The sequence below is a fragment of the Callospermophilus lateralis genome, chromosome 2, assembly GCF_048772815.1.
Source record: "Callospermophilus lateralis isolate mCalLat2 chromosome 2, mCalLat2.hap1, whole genome shotgun sequence".
NCBI lineage: Eukaryota > Metazoa > Chordata > Mammalia > Rodentia > Sciuridae > Callospermophilus > Callospermophilus lateralis.
In genome coordinates, this window is record NC_135306.1 from 10,381,744 (window position 1) to 10,400,793 (window position 19,050).

General features: G+C 59.3%; 1 protein-coding gene across 2 annotated transcripts in view; it reads right to left on the bottom strand.

The window, feature by feature from the left end:
- Positions 1-19,050, bottom strand: part of Nek6 (NIMA related kinase 6) — a 78,063-nt gene that overhangs the window by 28,605 nt on the left and 30,408 nt on the right. For both annotated transcript variants that reach the window (XM_076845501.2, XM_076845502.2), the window contains exons 2-5: positions 11,457-11,575; positions 3,242-3,382; positions 1,992-2,054; positions 1,142-1,252 (exon numbers count right to left, since the gene is read on the bottom strand). In XM_076845501.2, the coding sequence (XP_076701616.1) occupies positions 1,142-1,252; positions 1,992-2,054; positions 3,242-3,382; positions 11,457-11,546 (405 nt within the window). In that variant the 5' untranslated portion in view covers positions 11,547-11,575. The remainder of the gene's footprint in view (positions 1-1,141; positions 1,253-1,991; positions 2,055-3,241; positions 3,383-11,456; positions 11,576-19,050) is intronic.

The window sequence follows — 19,050 nt, forward strand, 5'->3', positions numbered from 1 at the left end:
GCTCCCACCAGGGACCCAGCGGAGATTAACGTCCCTGCAAATGCATTAACATGTCAAGGAAAATATAAAAGCCGGTGATAACAGCTCAAGTGGTGCTGCTTCCCAGTGACGCCTATTCCTAGGGGCCGAATTTCAGAGGAGCGAGTGCGAGCAGGGCTCAGCCCCGGTGCCTGCTGGGAAGGCAGAGAACCCACGTCTCGTCTCCCGCCTTTCCAATGGGAAAGGGGTGGGGGGTGTGGGCTCAGGGAGGCAGCGATGGGATGGGCGCCCACGTCAGGGCTGAAGGGAAATGTCCAGGCCTGCAGGAAGAAGGGCCTTGGGGGGGAGACAGGGCCAGCTGTGGGCAAAGGCTCCTGCACCCAGAGGCTGTGAGGCTAAACTCTTTGAGCGTGGACTCGGGGTGCGTGAGCCAGCGAGGCACAGCTGTGGCTGATGGCCAGGGCCCTCCATCAGTGGAGCTGCAGTGTCCCTGATGCCAGGCTCCCAGGTGACTTGGGCAGTGGGGGCAGGGGAGGCTCGCCAGGGCGAGGTCTGGCCTGAGGCTGCCTGTGTCACGTGGCCAGTCCTCAGCCACGAAGGCCCCAGGCATTGGCCACCACATAGAAATGAAGAGTGTCCCTCCAGCCCTGGAGGGATTGTCTTGGGGACAGTGTCTACTGAATAGTCCCAGGCCAGGAAAACAGACCGGGCCCGGCACACCCCGTGCCCACTGCTGGCATCTCAGGCAAGTCTCTCAACCTCTCTGGGCTCAGATTTCCCCTCCTATAAAACGAGGCAAAGGGACCCCCCCAGGGCACTTTCCCAGAACCTGTGAGATGGGGTCTGATCTACGGGGTGCTGTCCCTGCTCTTTTTGTGAGGCAGAGTGGCCCCCTGTGCCCTGGATAGGCTGGGGCAGTGTGGGTGAACAGAGTAGCCCTCGCCAGCCACCCCCTGCCCAAGCATGGCCTCTGCCTTTGTTGGCACCTGCTGGGCTCAATCGAGGGACACGGTTCTCAGCTGCCCACGGCGGCTGGGGATGGAGCCTGAAGACCCCACCAGGCCAGGGCTGAGGCCAGGGCAGTGAGGACTGTGGGCCAAGAGGCTACTGAGCCTGGGCCCCAGTCTGGACAGCCCCCGAACACGCTCCCTGGCACCCTGACCTTGATCATCTGCGAGAGGTCGCCGGCGTCGGCCAGCTCCAGCACGATGTTCAGCTCGTTGTCCTCGATGAATGAGTCCAGATACTTGATGATGTTCGGATGGTTCAGTTGCTGCGGCAGGAGAGAGCGAGCGAGCGAGTTGGCATCCGTGTCGGATGGCCCAGCCCAACGCCTGCCCTGCCCTGCGAGCTCAGGAGGACGAGGGCCCGGGACCTACTGGGGGGGGGGGGGGCGCCCAGGGAAAGGTCTGCATGTGGGAGTTGGCAGACCTGGGTGATGCTGGGAAAGCCGTTTGTGTCCCCGGGTCTCAGTTTCCTCACCTGTAAGACGGGCGTGTTTTGAGGAGGGCTGGGAAGGGGAGTGGGCTAAGAACCTGGAAGTCCCCACAGCACTGGTGGAGAGCTGAGGGGGCAGGTGGCAAGTGGCAGGGGGCACTCCTGAATATTTGTCCCCATCACCTGACTGATTCCCTCAGCGTGCAGACCCAGCCTTCGGCTCCCACGCCAGAGCCCGTGCTGGCTGAGGTGGTCGTGGAAGCCCATGCGGGACACACCCCAGGGGCTGGAGCAGAGCGGAGCCCCTGGTGACTGAGTCTAGGAGGTGGGAGCAGCGGAACCCCAACCCCTCCATGATGTACCCAGCCCTGTCCACACACCAGCCCAGCCAGAGCCCCCGAGAGCAGCTTCTAAAAGGCCGACATTTCGGGAGAGGGATGTGCATCTATGCTGCGAGCTGACGGTCCCCAGAATCTAGACTGGGGGACCTGGGCCGACACAGCAGAGCCACGCTGTCTTTCAGTGCAACCGTCCAGCCCGCCAACAAGGACTCCTGCCTGGCCCAGAACACTCACCTTCAGGAGGCCGATCTCCTTGACGCAGTCCTGTCTGGCCTTGGCGTCCATCATCTCAAAGATCTTGACAGGAGGGAAAGAGCCGGTTAGACCAGAGCCAGGAGTCACAGCCGGCATTCAGGCCTCAGCTCTCCCACCTCCTTGCCAAGGGGCCCCTAAGAGCAAGAGCTCCCTCTGACTGAGCACCCACAAGCCCGGTGCTGCACTAATGGTGTCACCCCTAATCCCAGGACCACTCCTGTGATGGAGTCACTGTACCCAACTCTCAGAGGAGGGGACTGAAGCCCGGGGACCAGCGAATTGCTGTGGCCACACACTGGTGAGAGGCATGTGCTCAGAGCCTCCGTTTCTCCCTCTGCTTATGGGGCTAACAGCCCGGCCTGTGTGGTGTGGGTCACTGTGTCCCCGAGTCCCCAGTCCCCCTTGAGCTCACTCAGCAGGGTCCTCCTGGCGCCTCTGGGGATCAGAGGCGCACACCGCAGCAGCCCCGATGTGGCCCTCACCACGGCACCGGAGAGGCTGACAGCCCAGGTGAGCCTCTGGGAAGGCCCCAAAACAGGCCCTCTCGGACACAGGAGCCGCTGCCCCCCAGCGTCCTGAGGCACACAAGGGTCACAGGTCTATAGGACACCATTAAGTCGTCCCCCTGTTCCCCTCCTGGGACTGGTGGTCTGAGCTGCCCTCTCCCTCCTGGACAGAGGAGGCCCAGGCTGCTCGCCTTGCTCTTTAAGGACCAATGAGCAAACGGTGGCACCCGGGAAGCTCCACAGGATTCACTGGAGCTCACTGCCAGTGTGCACCGGGCCTGGCTTCGCCAGGAGACACCTTTCCTCCATTTAGAAGGGATGCAGAGGACAGGAAGGACCCTTGGAGCCCAAAACCATGGAATAGGCTCAGGCACGGGGCCAGTCACGTGCAGGCCAGATCTCTGCTCTCCCGAACTGCCTGTGGCCTGGGGAGCCACTTTGTCTACACTGTTTTCCTCAAGTGAAAAATGAAACAGTCACTCCACGCACAGGTTATACAAGGTTCATGCATTCTGAGCATGTCTCAGTATACAGCAGGGACTCAATGCATGCTCATTTTTTCTTGTCCTTTATGGTTCACAGTGAGCATCCCTCCATGAGCCCCCTGGCTCTCCCAGTGGCTGGGTGGCTGGACACTGACTTCTGTGTCCACAGAGGGGCGGGGGCGCCCCGGCCAGGGCGGCAGTGTCAAGGTGCACAGCCCATCCCCAGGGCTGCGCGCACCTGCACTTTCTTCAGAGCCACCGTCTTCCTGTCCAGCAGGCAGGTGGCCTTATAGACCTCGCTGAACTGTCCTCGGCCTATCTTCTTCTCGATCTGGAAGTCTGCCAGCGAGCAGCGAAAAGACAGGGTGCTGGGGTGTCTCTGCAGGGGAACAGAAGGTGGCGTGACCAGACAGGCTGGAGTGGAGGTTCTCTGGGTCCCCAGCACCCCCAACAGCACCTCCCGAAGGTGAAGGAGGCTGTGTTTGCCAACGCCACCATCAGAGCCTCCAAGGAGCCCCCAGGCATGGGACACTTCACCCTGGTCCCCAGAGCTGTGCCCAATAGCCCAAGGCATGTGAGACGTGGAGCCCCCTGCCCCCACCATGGGTCAGCATCCTTCATATTGAAAACTGACCCCAGAAGCCTGGCTCTTTGGTCCCAGGGTCCTTAGCCACCCTGATCATCCTTGACTCTCTGATACGCAGGTCAGGCCCAGCGAGCAGGGCGTGTGTGATGGGTGCAGGACACAGCTCCAGCTCGCTCTGGTCCCACCAGCCCCAGACCCTGCAATCAGCACCAGAAACAGCAAGGCCCTCCCTGCGGGGAGCCACCCCAAGCTCAGAGTCCCACTGAGCTTCAAGCCCATAGCCCTACATTCTGAGCTCCCCTATGGTGACCCAAACCAGAGACTTCATGGTGACTGTAGGGTCAGCACTGCAACCTCTGATTGAGCTATAGCGCCTGCCCAAGGATGAAGCTGCCAGCAGAGGCCACTGTGGCCAGCTGCCTCTCCACGGTATGTGTGCAAATACCCCCCTGGGAAGGCAGAGGGGGCCCAATGCCAGGCCCAGGTGGGGAGGCAATGCCACACCCCTGATCAGCCCCACACCCCCAGGTGAGGTGGCCCCTGAATGTCCACACTTGGCCTATGAGGAACCCAGGGGTGCAGAGGGACAGCCCTGCCCACGTCACACAGCTCTACACGGCCTTCCCTGGTGGCTTTAGACAGAGCCTCACTCTCTCCTCTAATAGTCCTGCTGTGGGGAAGGAGGTCACTGATACCGGGGACCTCCCCAGCTGAGTGGTGACATGGGACAAGGACTGGGTCTCAGTATCACCCAGAATAAAAATACTTAAAGTAACCAGTTTGGTGTGACTGACGGTGGGTATGGGCTTGGTGCATGGCTGTGGGGCCAGATGAGCTGGCCTCAGTCCCGGTACAGCCGCCTGCTGGCGGGAGGCCTTGGGCAGCTGTCCAGCCCCTCTGGACCTTGACTTCCCTGTCTGCCAATGGAGACAGGAGAACCATCCATTTGAGAAGATCACGTGAGGTAGCCAGGCTCAGTGTTCCTCATCAGCCTGGCACCCAGAGGTGCTCAGTGGCCGCTGTTATGGTCACTGACCGGTCAGCGCAGGGTGGCCCCAGCCCAAGCCCTGGGCGACTCCTAGTCCTGCTCCAAGCCTTCTGCTCAGCTGCTCGGTGGGGCTGGTGCCAAGGAAGCTCCACGGACACGCTCCTGTGAAAGATGAAAGCCCGCAGCTGCCCACAGTCAGGCGCTCCTTTTCCCAGCAATATAAAAGCTGGATGACCTTAACTTTGAAGTCTTGGGGCGTAATTACCTCTCATGATGGGTGGTTTGGGGACGTCTCTGCCTGGAGACCCGTGCGGGAGGAAGATGACGATTCCACCCACCCCATGCGGAGGTCTGTCGGGGAGAAGCCTAACGGGACCCTGAGCCTCGTCGGCACCCGTGTGCCACCTCAGAGGCAGGCGTCACAGAGCGCTCGGGCCTGCCAGGCACCGCGCCCATGTGCCATCACGCTGGCTACTCAGACCCTAGTTGCCACCGCACTGGCTCCTCAGATGGACCCTCTGGGGCCTCACTGCGGTTGCCACCTCAGGAAACAGGCTTGGCCAGGAAGGGAAGCAGTGGCTGCTGCAGATCTGACCCTGGACTGAGGACCGTGCCTCCTGCTGACAGGGCGGGCTCTCTACTCAGACACCCCAGCTTTTCCTCCAAGTCCCTGCAACCAGCCAGGCCAGCTGCCGGCTGCCCCGCCAGGCTTCCCCAGTCACCTGAGCCCTTCCTATGCCTTGACCACAGGCTTCCCCAGCAGGGGCCTCTGTCTCAGTCCCCTCAGTGTCCCCTGTGCCAACACTGAGCGCTCTGAGGCATGTATGCTGAATGACACTGGGGAATATGCTCAGAACAGCCGGGCACAGCGGGACCCTGTGACCAGGCACTGTCACCTTCAGGACCACAGCTGGATCACACTCTCAGAAACAGCTACAGCAGCTCTTGGAACTTGGAAGACCCACACGTCTTTATGCAATGCCAACGCCCGGTGCACTTGGGTGCCCGGTGGCAGTCCCTGCAGCTGCAGAGCTTCTCCGGCCCAACAGCCTGCAGGCGTGGACGGCTGACCCGTAAACAAGGAGGGAGTCAGAGGCTGGGCTGCAGAGCTCGTCTGAGGAGCTGGGACCCACTCCTGTTTGACCAAGAGCCAGCTGTGCTACTGGGCCACACGGGGTGGTCCCTCCTCTCCTGGCCTCAGTTTCCCCCGGTACAATGGTTAGCAGTGGTCTCCGGGGGCCCTTGCTCTGGGGGAAGGGTGGGCTTCTCACTGTGAGGAGTGGGCACTGGCTGGGCTCCCCAGCACTCTGCCCAGGCCGAGAAGCCACTCTGCCCAGTTCCCAGCAGTCTGAAAGCTCCAAATGGAAGTGGGTGACTGCTGGCCTGGGGAGACCTGGCTGCAGGTCTGCACATGTGACCAGATCTGCACCTCCCATCACAACCCATGCGACCCAATTAGAGGAACACACTCATGGCACAGCCCGGGCAGGCCCACTGTGCACTCAGGGCACAGTCCAGCCAGCTCTGGGGGCCAATGCTGCCCACAGAGGGTTGGAATAGAGGCCTGTCCCCGGATGGCTTCTGCCCAGGTGTGGGGCATCTCAGGGCACGGGGCTCCCAGGTGAGCTGCCTAGGCCGGCGGAGCCTGACTCTGATTGAACTCTAAGAAAAGAATGGGCGAGCTGTCCTCGTCCCCGAGGCCAGCCTCTCTCTGTTGTCCCCTCCTGTGAAGCTCCCACCAAGTCCCACCCCTGTCCTGGCACTCGAGTGACCCTGGACTAGTCATCCGTTCAGAGGGATGTGACAGCTGCCTCTGGGTTCTCGGAGGACTCCAGGCGATGAGGTGGGCAGTGAGTCTGTGGGGCTCTCCCCACAGGGCAGACGGGGGCTGGTCCCAGGGCAGCTCCCACTGGGCACACCAAGCACCTCATCACCTTCAGAAAACGGTCACCTGTTGCTTACTATCCCCTGCCCTGGCTCCTGTGGATAGAGAATGCCCCCCCCAGAGACCGTCTCACAAACAAACAAAAACCTCCCCTGCCCAGGCACATGCTGGCAGGGAGCAGCCACCACTGTGGCTCCGTCAGGTGAGTCCGATGCTGGGCCCTGGAGCCATGGCTTCAAACCCTGGCTCTGCCACCTCTGGGCTGAGGACAAGTGCTTCTGGGTCTCAGTTTCCTCATCTGTATAACTGAGAGTATATGACATCATTAGCGAGTGAAGCACGGGTGAAGGGCCTGGCGCCTAGAGAGAGTGGCATATGAACCTTTGTGACCATTGCTATTGTTCCTGCTTCTGTTGCTGTGTCTGTGGAGGGGCGAAGGTTTCCAGGGGCTGGGGGTGAACGAGTGGGGCTGTGTGGTCCCGTGGGCAGTTCTGTGGGTTCTTGGCTGTGGCTCTCATCTCCATCCTTGTCCCCAACCCATGGAGGGTCTGCTGACTTGGCTTGTAGCAACCTCAGGACTTGCAGGTGAGGGACACAGCCTTGTGACTTTGTGGCCTCTTGCCCAGAACTGTTTGCCAAGTGGCCTTGCTAAACAGCTGCCCTGGGCCTCCCACCTGGGGCCGGGCTGCGGGCTACTTGTGGGACAACACCCAGGAGGCCGTTTCTGCCTCCCGTGTCCCTGCACCAGGGTGTCATGCCACTCAAGTTCTCCTGCAAAGGTAGAAAAAATGGGGTCATGGTGCCAGGAGGGGGACACAGGGTGCCAAGCCTGCAGCATCTGGCAGTGGACCCAGGGAGGAGGCCTAAGCTGCACCTGAGGCCGGGGAGACGGAGAAGCCTCAGGGAGAAATGACCTTGGACAGCAGGAGGACCTGGCAGACAGGAGCCAGGGGGACACTGAGAGCCCTGAGTCACCTCTAGTCCCAAAGGCACCTTCCCTAGAAATGCCACCAGCTTCCTCTGGCCAAGTGGGGCTTAAATGGAAACCGGAGGGTGGGGTGTCTCCAACCAGCACAGGCTGCCCCACTCCCGAGAGCTCTGAAAAGCTCCTCTTCAAATCACATCAAATTAGGCCACAAACACCCCCCACCCTTTGCTAATTTGAGTTTAAAATGTTTGAACCACAATAAGCCTTGGCCATCGACAAATCCTTTAAAAAAAAAAATAGGAGCATAAAATTACATGTTAAAAGAATAAAAATGCATTCGCCCAATTAATTTTCTGAAATCTCATTAAAAAATTTAGCCTGACTAAGTCAGACTTCTGACCTGAATTTTAATCATCTTTACACTGGATGGGCCTCTTTTCCTTGATATTTGCAATGCACCATTAATTTTAAGGCAACCGTTCCTATGATTTTAAAAAGCACACTTCATCAGACTGACGTTTCCTGTAAACGAATTTCACCTTTAAAGGCATCTGACACCGCGTCCAGGGGAACTTCTGATGGCGGGGTCCATGTGGATACAGGGAATGTTTGAAACCCGCGCTGCCCAGGGAGGGGCCTGAGTTACAGAGACCACATCCTTGGAGCCCTCAAGGCCAGCCCCGCTCAGCGCCTCGCCATCTGGCTGATTCAAAGCAGAGGCCGGTCCTTCCCTCTCAGACCTGGTGGCCTGAAGACACCCTCTGGGGCCACAGAGACCAGGCTGAGTTCTGCCTCCGTCACATTTCAGTTTCTTTCCCTACAAATGGAGCACTGAGTGGGACTGCTTCTCTGAGTCGTCAGGAGGACTGAATGAGATGGGTGTCTCCACCGTGTCCCAACCTGGGAGCTTGCACAGAGCCCCAAAGGCCATCGGCTCACGGAAACAGGGAGGTCCACAGCACGGACTGCTAATGACAGACCTCGGGTCATTTAAAGTGATTACGGTTGCTCCCCCAGGACGATCCTTATTAACCCACCTCAAAGAAACCTGAGCCCACAGCCGTGGATGAAATCTGGAACCTGCTTCGAACACTGACCAGCCCAGAGCTGAGGGGAGAAACCACAGAGCCACCCAGCACCCAACCAGAAGGCTGGCGCAGCCTGCCTCTGCTCTCCTTCCATCTGGTCACCAAGTGCAGCTGGCATTTCCCCATGGACATCTCTGGAATCCTCCCTCCCCAGGCTCAGCCCCTGCAGCCCCAGGCCTGGTCACCACGGATCTTCTAAGTCCCTGTGGGCTCCTCAGTCATACAGACTCAGTTTCACGTGGTGTAGCACAGATCTGAGACCTTCCACCAATGCCACCCCTTCTTCCAATTTAGCACAGGCATGTAAACGCCTTATCTAAGGCCATGCGCCTCTTCTGGAATATTCTCTTCTCCCTGTTCTGCCCCAAACTCTGATTATCCACTGGCAGATACAGCCGCCCCCTTCTCTAGGCTCCTCTGCATCCGTGCATCCTTCCACCTCTGCACGCTGACTTCATTTACACGTAGGGACCCGGCAGACCGAGAGTCTCTCGATGGCAGTCATGACAGTGCTCCAGGCACCAGGAAGGCCCAGGAAACAGACACTTTGCTGAATCTACAACCGTCAGCAAACACTCTTGAATCTTAATGCCCGTTGATATTTGGCCATTAAATGTGATCCAATGGTTTCTTTGGGAGGATTCTCTTGCAGATTTCAGTCTGTGCGGGGCACACCTACCGACCACCACTCCCCACCCGACAAAGTTCTGCACACTCCCCGCTCCAAATAGAACTGAGCTTGGCCCGTCCCACACAGGTTTCCAAGGCACCCAGATGGAAGACGCATCAGCAGGGACGTCTCCGGCAAGAACACCCCTGCCCTACTTGGAAGCTCATACGCTTCCCCGAGGGTCGGCCAACCCAGCGTTTCACTCCTGACGACATCTGCGCACACACAGGGCGCTTTCATCCCCTTCTCTGCTCCACGCATCCACCCGTTAGACGCTCCAAGGGCGTCCGGCTTCCCCGTGTATGTGGCCTGCACCCACGCCTCAGCCACATCCCACAAACACACTTTCATGTGCTAATGGCTCTCGAAGCTGGAAAGCTGCGCGAAATGGACAGGCACTAGCCCTGGCCTCGAAGGTGAATCAAGACCACAGCCGGAGCGTTCGCAGATTGTGGTCTTTCTGCACAGGTGGAGCATGAAGGCTCTAGTGAGCTCTCAAAAAAGTAGGATCCATGACTTATTTCCTGGCTAGTGTTCCCACACCGCGTCTGTGCCACGCTGGACGTCGGTGCCACGCTGGATGTCAGTGCCACGCTGGATGTCAGTGCCACGCTGGATGTCAGTGCCACGCTGGATGTCTAGTCTCTTACCTCACTTAGTCTTTACAGCTGTCTCGTGAGAGAGGTAACATCGTTGCACCCGCTTGACAGACGAGGAGACTGAGGCTCAGGAAGGACACTGACTCAACGTCACCTGGCTGGGGAGGGACGGAGCTGGGAGTGGAAGTAGCCCAGCCCACAAGTGAGCACACGGAACCCGGTCCTTGCTCCGAGGCAGTTGTGGGGAGATAGTATGCCTCCTGCCACGGGGGAAAGTGCCTCCACTGTCCCATGTCCTCGGACAGGAGAGATTCGGCTGTGCTGTCTCCCAGTCGGGGCTGAACACCAGGGCCTCATGAGGAAGTGGCAGGAAGAGCCGGACTGTCCCCAGTGCCTGCCCCAAGCCGGAGCTGGCATAGCACGCACGGCCGTGCGCCTGACTCTGCAAACCCGGCCAGATGCTGGTGGGACTCGGGGCATCCTGGCGGACAGCCGCTGCCCAGTGCAGCCACCGCTGAGTGATCGTATCTAATTACACCTAACTATGTCATTACCCACTCCAGCATGTGCGAGGAGATGCCGAGGACACGCCACCACCGAGGCCACCGCCTCTGCGCCTCGTGCGAGGAATAATTACAGGGCTCTCTCCTCTGCCAAATGAGGCTGTAATTAACCCTAATTGCTCGAAATGCAACTGGCTGATTCTGGGAGATTAATCAAGGGGGACTCAATTGTTAGTGAATGACTTAGTATGACAAATCGCTACATCACCAAGCAGGCCCCAGCGCCCCCAGCCATCAGCACCAAACCCTGGTGGAGCCTGGACAGGCAGCATCCCAAGGCTTCGCAGCTTCCAGGGAGCTCCCTCCCCAAATTCTACCTAGGAAATGGGCCCCTGCAGCCCAGTCAGTAGCGGGCATGGAGAGCACAACTTGGGCAAATGTTGTGCTCTTAGGCTAATGCAGCCCTGTACCATGGACCTTGGCTCGGTGAGAGGACAAGTGCAGGGGAAGGACTTCACACCGCCTGCCTGCTTGGCCAGGTAGCTTTGTGCAGTGTGTAATCTGTGCAACGGTACGTGGTGACGCTGTAGCTCTCCAGCAGGAATTAGGGAGTCAGAAGCTATGACAAACTGCCGTGGCTCAGGAATATGACTGCATCTGAGTCTCCCCTGATTAAGGTCTTAGAGCCTTGGGATGCCTCTGATCTAGTCCCCAGTCAACCTGCCCAGACAAGCTTGCTGTGCCCTCTAGACCCAAGCCTGCCACTTCTTTTTTTTTTTTTTTTAATTTATTTTTCAGTCAGACACAATATCTTTATTTATTTATTTTTATGTGGTGCTGAGATTCAAACCCAGGGCCTCTCATGTGCTGGGCAAGAGCTCTACCGCTGAGCCACATCCCCAGCCCAGCCTGCCACTTTTTTGACACCCTGGTTTGGATCAGGTGCCTTGCTGGGTTTCTTCTGCTTGGAGTCTGTTCTCCTGTGAGGTTGTGTGTTCCTCCAACAAGCAGGCCCACGTCTATCACTCACAGCTGCATCCTGAGGTGGCACTATAAGGCAACGTGGGCCTCCTGGGATGCCTCGCTGGCAAAGTCCTCCTGTGCCCAGGGTGTCTGTCTGGGGGTGCGGGCCCAGGGACAGCCCCCTGCAGGACCCCAGCATTTCTTAGACTCCTCATCAGGCTGCAGACAAGGAGAAGGGCTTACCTGTGGGTCGGGTGGGTGCGCGGGCCCCGGGGTGTGGCAGAGGTTGTTGGGACTCCCTCCGTGGGGCATGTGGCTGGGCTGTCCTGCCATCCTGCATGCCAGCCTCACGAGCACACGGGCTGAAACAGAAAACGGGGCCTGTTCACTTTCTCCTTGAGGCAGCGGCAGGAGGAGGGACTCCCCAGCCCTGTTTTACAGTTTGTGAGCTCAGGGGTGGCTGCAGTTGAGGGACAGCCCATAGTTGCCCTGCCCCACTCGGAAGTGGCAGGGCCAGGACTTCACACCCGGAAGGTCAGTCCCCTGGGTCCTGCTCAGTGTCCTGCACAGACCTGTGGGCAAAGACAAGGGTCCCTGCAAAGAAGCAGCACTCAACCTCCAGGACTTGGCCTGCCCCAAGAATCCAGGATGCCTGCTGGCGGTAGCCATGGCAACTGCGGCAGCGGGACCTGGTGGAGCACCATGCACACCCCGCCCTGAGCCACGGTGTCTCCCCAGGGCCACTCTGGTCCTGGTGTCAGAGGCAGCCTGTGGCCTCCCCCCCAGACAAGCCCTTCTGGGGCAGGGACCAAACCCTGGACACCTGGAAGCCACACAGCTGAGGGAAGGCAGCACCCAGTCCCGCGATCCTCCTGGGGAGCAAATGCCTTCATCCACCCTAGACCTTCATCACCCTCCACGTTTCTGTAGCACCCCGTGGGCCAGGGCTGGGCCTGGGCGACTGCAGGGCATGTGCAGAAGGCACCAGTACCACTCAGGCAGGTGAACCTGGCCACTGTGTCCAAGAGACTGGATGTCCCAAGCTCTTGCTAGCCACATTCATCAGAGCCCCCAGAGGACTGGCCCAAGTTGTTGAAGCAGCTTTTCTGGCTTCCTGGAGAGCCAGAAGTCCCTAGGAATAGATGGCCCTGGGTGGCCCTTACAGAACATGTGACAGGGCAACAGGCAGGCCAGTCCCTGTCTCAGGCCAGTGGATTCTGTCTGAGACTGCAGCCTTGCTACCAGTCCTGGTCCTGCCTCCCTGAGGGGCACAGAGCACACAGCATCACCCCCCGGGGGCCTTTTGAAGAACAAAACCTAAGAGATCATTTGTATTAGTGTATTTTCTGTTACTGATAATGAAGTCACTGAGGCTGGTGACTTTACAAAGCAAAGAGGTTCATTTGGCTCCCAGTCCTGGAAGTTCCAGGGCATGTGCCAGCGTAAACTCGCTCTGGTGAGGCCCTCATGGTGGGCACCACTGCAGTGGCGCAGGGCAGAGGAGGGCGATCACACCATCAGACAGGCAGCCGGAGCGCAATCCAGTGACCAGGCTGGGGTTCTGTAACAGCTCGATCCCTTGAGAGCCAACTCGGGGTCACACAAGAACTACCGTCTTTTGCTTGGTCAGGTGCCCCAGCAGCCCCTGCAGCCTGTCCCGGGCCCAGTGGGTCGGCAGCCCTGCCGTGTGTCTTGGTTAAGGAGCTCCATGCCCCGGTAATGAGGGACATGTTTTGGGCAGTGGGAAAGACGTCAGCATGGGGGGGGGGGGGCGTGTCTCAGTGTCCTGGAGAGCTGGTCGCTGTGTCCCAGGCTGTGGCCCAGTCTCCCCTCCATCAACACGACACCCATCGCTGGGCATGTCAGAGGATGCCCACCAGCCCCTCATTCCTAATGAGCTTGACTTCGGGGCTCCTGGCTGTGCCCTCCACAACTCGCACGCTGTCCCCGCCCACTGCTGGGTGGAGCTGTTCCCCAGCTGCAGACACAGGTGAGCCCCAGGGAGCAGTCGCGACCCAGGAGGCACCGACTCAGGGCCATGCGCTCCTGGCTGAGGCCTCTGCCTGGGAGGACCGTCTCTGGCCCATGACACTCAGCAGCCCTGGACTGGCCATGAGACGTGGCTCGTCCTAACGCACAAAGGTACAGGACAGACCTCCCCTCCTCTGGGCCCAGGGGAGCCTAGGCCCGTGGTCACGTGGTGGGCACCGCATTGGGGGGGTTGCCTGCACTTCTGAGGCCCCTCCCCAGCCCTCTGCGTCCACACAGGCCTCGTCTCCGCCTCCACCGCTGAGGCTTGGGGCCTGCCGTTCTCCCCACCAAGTCCTGAACGCATATGGGACCAGGGGCCCTGGGCATCTCCCGCCATCTGGCTGAGCCCCAAGCTGGAGCATCCCCCCAGGGGGACATGGTGCAGGAGCCGGGGTACAAAGAGCCCCAGGATAACTAGATAAACACGAGCATCTTCCTCGGCTGCTACTCAGGGGGAAAGCCGCCCACAAGCTGGGACCATTGGGATGGAAAATGCGCATGAATTTGAAGATGAAACCGGAGACTCCTGCAGGCTCGGCAGCTGCTGCGGGCTGCACCCCAAGACCCCTCGGGGTGACTTGTTCACCGTCCTCTGCCCTCAGGGAGGCCTCAAGGAAAAGGCTGGAGAACCGTCTTCAGGAGGTTCCATCTTTATCTCAGAAGGCTCCCAGGCTGCCCCTCCAGGCCCGCCCACACCCTGGCTCCCGGCCCCTGCCTCAGGCTTCCAGCCCATCCCCAGATTCCCATCCTGCAGCTGTAGTCTGCTCAGCCTCACCTGGCTCCAGAGTCCCCGGGGGGGCCCAGCCACCTCAGTAAGGACAAGGAGCACTAACACCTGCTGTGCTCTGACTGGCGGGTCCTGCTTCCTGCACTTCACCCCCTTCCTTCACATAACCCCAAGATAGGACCTGTTGTCCCTCTGCACTGATGAGAACTGAGGCACGGGGAGGTTAATGGGTTCGCCCAGGTCACACGATCACAGGTACAGTGCCAGCTGGGACCTCTGAAGGCATCTTCATCTGAAGCCACCACCCTGCATTCCTCCTGGGCTCTGATGAGCCTCTCTCCACTTGGCTGGGGCCATAAGGGTGTGTAGGGGTCCCAGTAGAGACCACGGGTCCCTAGGGAGACCTTGCCTCAGGACCATACCCAGCTACTGTCCACACCACCTTTTCTACCAAACCCCAAAGCTTTAATAAATGACCGTCACCAAGAGCAGTTCTGCTCAGAAACCAAGGGGACCGGCTACGCCGAGCTCCCCAGGGGAGGGAGAGGCCCTCGTTTAGCACAGCAGCTCCCTCTCCACCGAGCCCCAGAAAGGGAGTCCCAGAGGGGAAGGAGGCCCGGCAGGGAAAGGCAGAGGAGTGGGGGGGGGGGTGAAGGTTCTCGGAGTCCCTTCAGTGGGCTGGGTTTGCTGCGTCCCACTGGGGCTACTGCTAGACCCATTTTGCGGATGTGGAAACAGGATCAGAAGAGGAAGCCGGATGCCATTTGGATGACAATCTGCAGAGGGGACTTTAGACTCACACCTCCCTGACCCCGCAGCCCTTCCTCATTCTGAAGACTCCCCTTGACTCTTGGGATTCACTGGGGACATTGGATTTGGGGGACTTGCTTTCTGGCTGCTCTACCTCAAAGGAAATCTCAGCCCCCTACACAAGAAATTGCAACCAGAAACTGCCTCTCAGGGGTTCAGATGCAGGAAGACCATGACAAAGGGCACCTGGATGGACGGGGCATGGGGGCCGAGGAAAAACCCCACGGCGCACGCCTGCAAGCACTCGGAGTAACACAGGGAGCCGCCTGCCCCTGGGATCCCGCGGCTCCTGCCAAGTTGCAGAACAATGAGCCAGAGGCTGCCAAGCCCAGCTCAGGGGCCAAAAATCTGTGGAATTCCAGACCCAGAGCCACAGGCCACGCTGAACACCACCTCCAGAGGGCCTGCCTCACCGAGAGCCAGGGCCATGCATTCCCACGGTTCTGGGAGGCACGGGCAGTGCCCAGCCCAGCCGAGGTCCAAATGCTGGCTCAGACCTCACCTGGCCTAAGAGCAAGATGAACCTCTCGGGGCCACGGGGAGGACCGCACGGATCATTAGATTGTGTAAAGAGCCGGGCACAACGAGGGGCAGTTCACCCTTATTGAACAATGGAGGAGCGGCTGTCTCCAAGTGAAGGTCACAGGAATGAAGGCTCAGAGATGGGCAGGGGCTTGCCCCACGTCACACAGCTGGTGGGTGCCAGAGAGGGACTGCTGGACTCCAAACCACCTCTCCACACCCTGCCCTGCCCGATACACACAGGGACCACGGCTGCCTTGGCAAAGCCCTGAATGTCCCCCACTGCCGTGCCCTGGACAAGGAGTTTCACTGATGGGAGTGGCCCTAGGGAACCTCGGGGGCCTGGTTTAACTCCCTGGAAGGGCTAGGCTGGGTTCTGAGGTTCTAAGTGGCCTTTCACACCAGGAGTGTCACCTGGCCCTGGCTTACCTTCTAGAAACTTCACCTATGGGGAAATTCCACCTTTGCCTCCTGCCATACTTCATGGAGGCCAGCAGTTCCCTGAGGCCTCTCTGAAAGAGGACGTGCCAGGAGGGCTGTAGCCAGGACCCTGCCTGGTGCGGCCTTGGAAGCCTACGCCTGAGGGCCCATGTGTTGCCCTGAGGAGGCGAGTTCACGGTGCTGGTTCCTAAGGGGTGCCTGGGTCAGCCAGCCGTCTCCTGCTCCGGGTGGGCGTGCACACCGGCATGGGCAGGGCTCCTGATGTCCACAGGCCAGTGTGGGCCCAGTGCCTTCTCATTCCACCCACTGGGGCAGGGACTGGAAAGGTCCCTGCCAGGTGAGCAGCTTCCCATCTTGTGTCCCCTGGGTGGGAGGCTGTCCCCAGCTGCCATGTACATCTCCAGTCTTCCTTCCTCCCCAGGGAACTACCCAACACCAGTGCCAGCACCTGAGGCTATGTCCACAGTCTGACTGGCTCTGGGAGTAGGCGTCTCAGAACCCTAGAGAGGCCCCACAGGCTGGCACTGCCCATCACTGCCCCTGCTCAGCTGGAGACCAGAGGCCCAGCAAGGAGATGCGTGCAGCAGCTCAGGGCGCCTGGCTGTGGGTGGGGTCGAGGCTGCATCAGCTGGCATCCATGGGTGACCTGACGTCTTGCAGGAAACCTGACAGGTGCCATCATCCTATTTTGCAGACGAGAAAACTGTGGCTCTGAGAAATATGACTTGCCAACCACACATTGCAAGGGCAGCCATCTGAACCTCCTGCTCAGGTCAGCATGGCTTGGCAACTAGAGAAAGGAACTCAGCTGACCTAAGAGTCCCTGCACGAGGTAAGGGCAGTGAGGGACGCCCCACCCACAGAGCCTGGCAGGTGTCAGGCCTGGACCAGGCGTGCATCAAGGGGTGGGCCTACCACGTTCACCTTGGAGACGTCCCAGGCAGAGGCCACTACAATCCATTGTGCAGAGGAAGCAATCAAAGTTGAGAAGTTTAAAGGCCAGGCCCGGGCCACACAGTGGAGGGTAGGCAGAATGGACACCTGAGAACTAGTGGTCTGGGTCAATCTGTTCTGCCTTGCAAGAGGGTGTGAATGAGGGAATGAGGGAAGGGACTCTGGCCAGGGGTGTGGCTTTGACTGTGGTGGCCTCCCCCACCCAGTGTCCCTTCTCCTCTAGTCTTAAAGTCTCCCCTTTATCATTGACATGAAGCAGTCACATCCCAGGCCAGTGCCGTGGGGCCTGTTGAGCTGGAGGGGACAAGCCACAGATGGTGTCTAGTTTCCAAGCTGGTCCCGTGGCTCCCACCCTCCCTCTCTCCCAAAGCAACACACGGTGCTCAGATTCGGTGGCTCCATTACCAGCAGAAGCCGGGCTTCTCTAAGGCGCAGACTTCACGAAAAGCCATTCCCTGGAGGCAGGGCACAAGCTATGCAGAGGTCCCTGACGTCCACCTCCCAGCCAGCAGGGCCTCTCCAGGGTGCACCTGAAGGTCCGGAGCTGGCAGGCTGGGGCCTTGCGGTGCCACGGCTGCATGGGCACAAGTCTCTATCCCCTCAAGCCCTGCCCCCAGCACCCCACCCCACCCACCCAGCTCTGCTGTCTTCACACATCAAAATGACCCTCACTTTCTCTCTGGCCAGAGACCTCTCTGCAGAGCTCCAGCCCCAGTCACCAACACCACAGACACTGCACACGCAAGTCACCGGAAGGGAGCCCACCCTTCCCTGGGTCCCCCTCTCAGAGAGCGGGCTGCCTCCCTGTGTGCCCAGAGACCCAGCAGGAATCCAGGCACAGCCCAGTGCTTGCCTTCCTTGTGGCCCACCCCAGGCTGGCCTTGACCCTCCTCGGTGGGCCCTGCAGCCCCCCGCCTGCTTCCCCAGCTCCACTCTCCCTCCAGCCCGCCTCGGAAGGCTTTCCTAACACACGAGTCTCACCTGCTGCTCCACACCCAAAGTGCAAGGCTCAAGGCCTGTGTGCCCGAGAGAGGCTTCTTAGTTGGTGCGAGCTGCCCGCAGCGTTAGCCCGTCCTCCAGAGCCCTGACCCACAGCCACACTGAAACCTGCCTGCCAGTGACACACACCCGGCCCCTCCAGCTTCTCCATGCAGCAGGCTCCACCTGGAAGACCCTGCACAACCCCCATGGGCAAAGTCACCCTCATCCGTGAAGACCAGGCCTCTGGACCTTCTCAGGGGTGGCACTTCTTGTGGATCTTGGGAGTGTGCCATCTTCTCCTGAGCGTTGATGTCCCCATCCATAAAGAAGAGGAGCAGCTGGACCTCCCAGGGTGGCTGGGAGGTAGCAGTGGACACACAAAGGACACTCGGTTGGCACCAGGTCCCCTCCTCCCTTCTCCATCTAACAATGTCCCCACGAGCTTCTCCCTAATATCAGGCTGCTAGGGACACAACTGTTTCCTTTGTCACTCAGTCTTGCCTCCAATGCTGGCCTTTCTGAGCCGGGACTGATGGTACCTCTCCACCCTCAGCACCTCACCCAGGTTGGCACACAACAGGGATCTAGTGAGAATCGGTCGAGTCAATTCTGCCCAGAAGATGGTGGGGCTCCCCCGAGCTCCGGAAACCCCCAGGAACCTCAAATCCTCATTGTCACAGATCAGACCAAAGTCCCCAAGCAACTCAAAACAAACTGCACCATATACCACAGGGTTCCCAGGACCTTTGTAAAAATGAGGCGGCTCCTGATCACATTTCATTTCCTCTTTCCTGGGTAATAAAATCAAATTCTGGAAGAAAAAGAATGTACAGGCTGTAACCATCTTGCATTTCAGTCGAAGAAAGAGGCTCCTGGTTTCTGTCTGGGGAGGCTGGGCCTGGGGCCCCTTGAAGACCAAGCTGAAGTCCGCTGAGCACTTCCTTTGTACATGGCCCACCTGTGACGTCTGCAGCCTGCCCCCATTCTGCAGACGAGGAAGCAGGGACACCGGGATCCACTGACTTGTCAATATCTTGCAGTGGGTAAAGAGCACAGCCTGCGCTTGAACTCAGAACTGATTCTCCAGAGAAAGCTGAACTCTCACTGCTGGGCCCCTCAGGCCTCCTAGCAGGCCACCATCCCAGTGACCCCTGCCTCCCAGGAAACAGACTGTTATTTCTTCAAGACGGAGGCAGGCTCTCTGTCCCGTGCCTTGGGTGAACTGTGTCCTGGCAAACCTCACTCCTCGTTCAGTGCCCAACTGTCCAGGTGGCCTTCCTGGACTCCCACTGCCGGTCAGCCCCAGCTCCACAGCCCTGGCCCCTGCACTGTCTGCCTAATTGTGTCTTCACCTCCTCAACATGGAGAGTC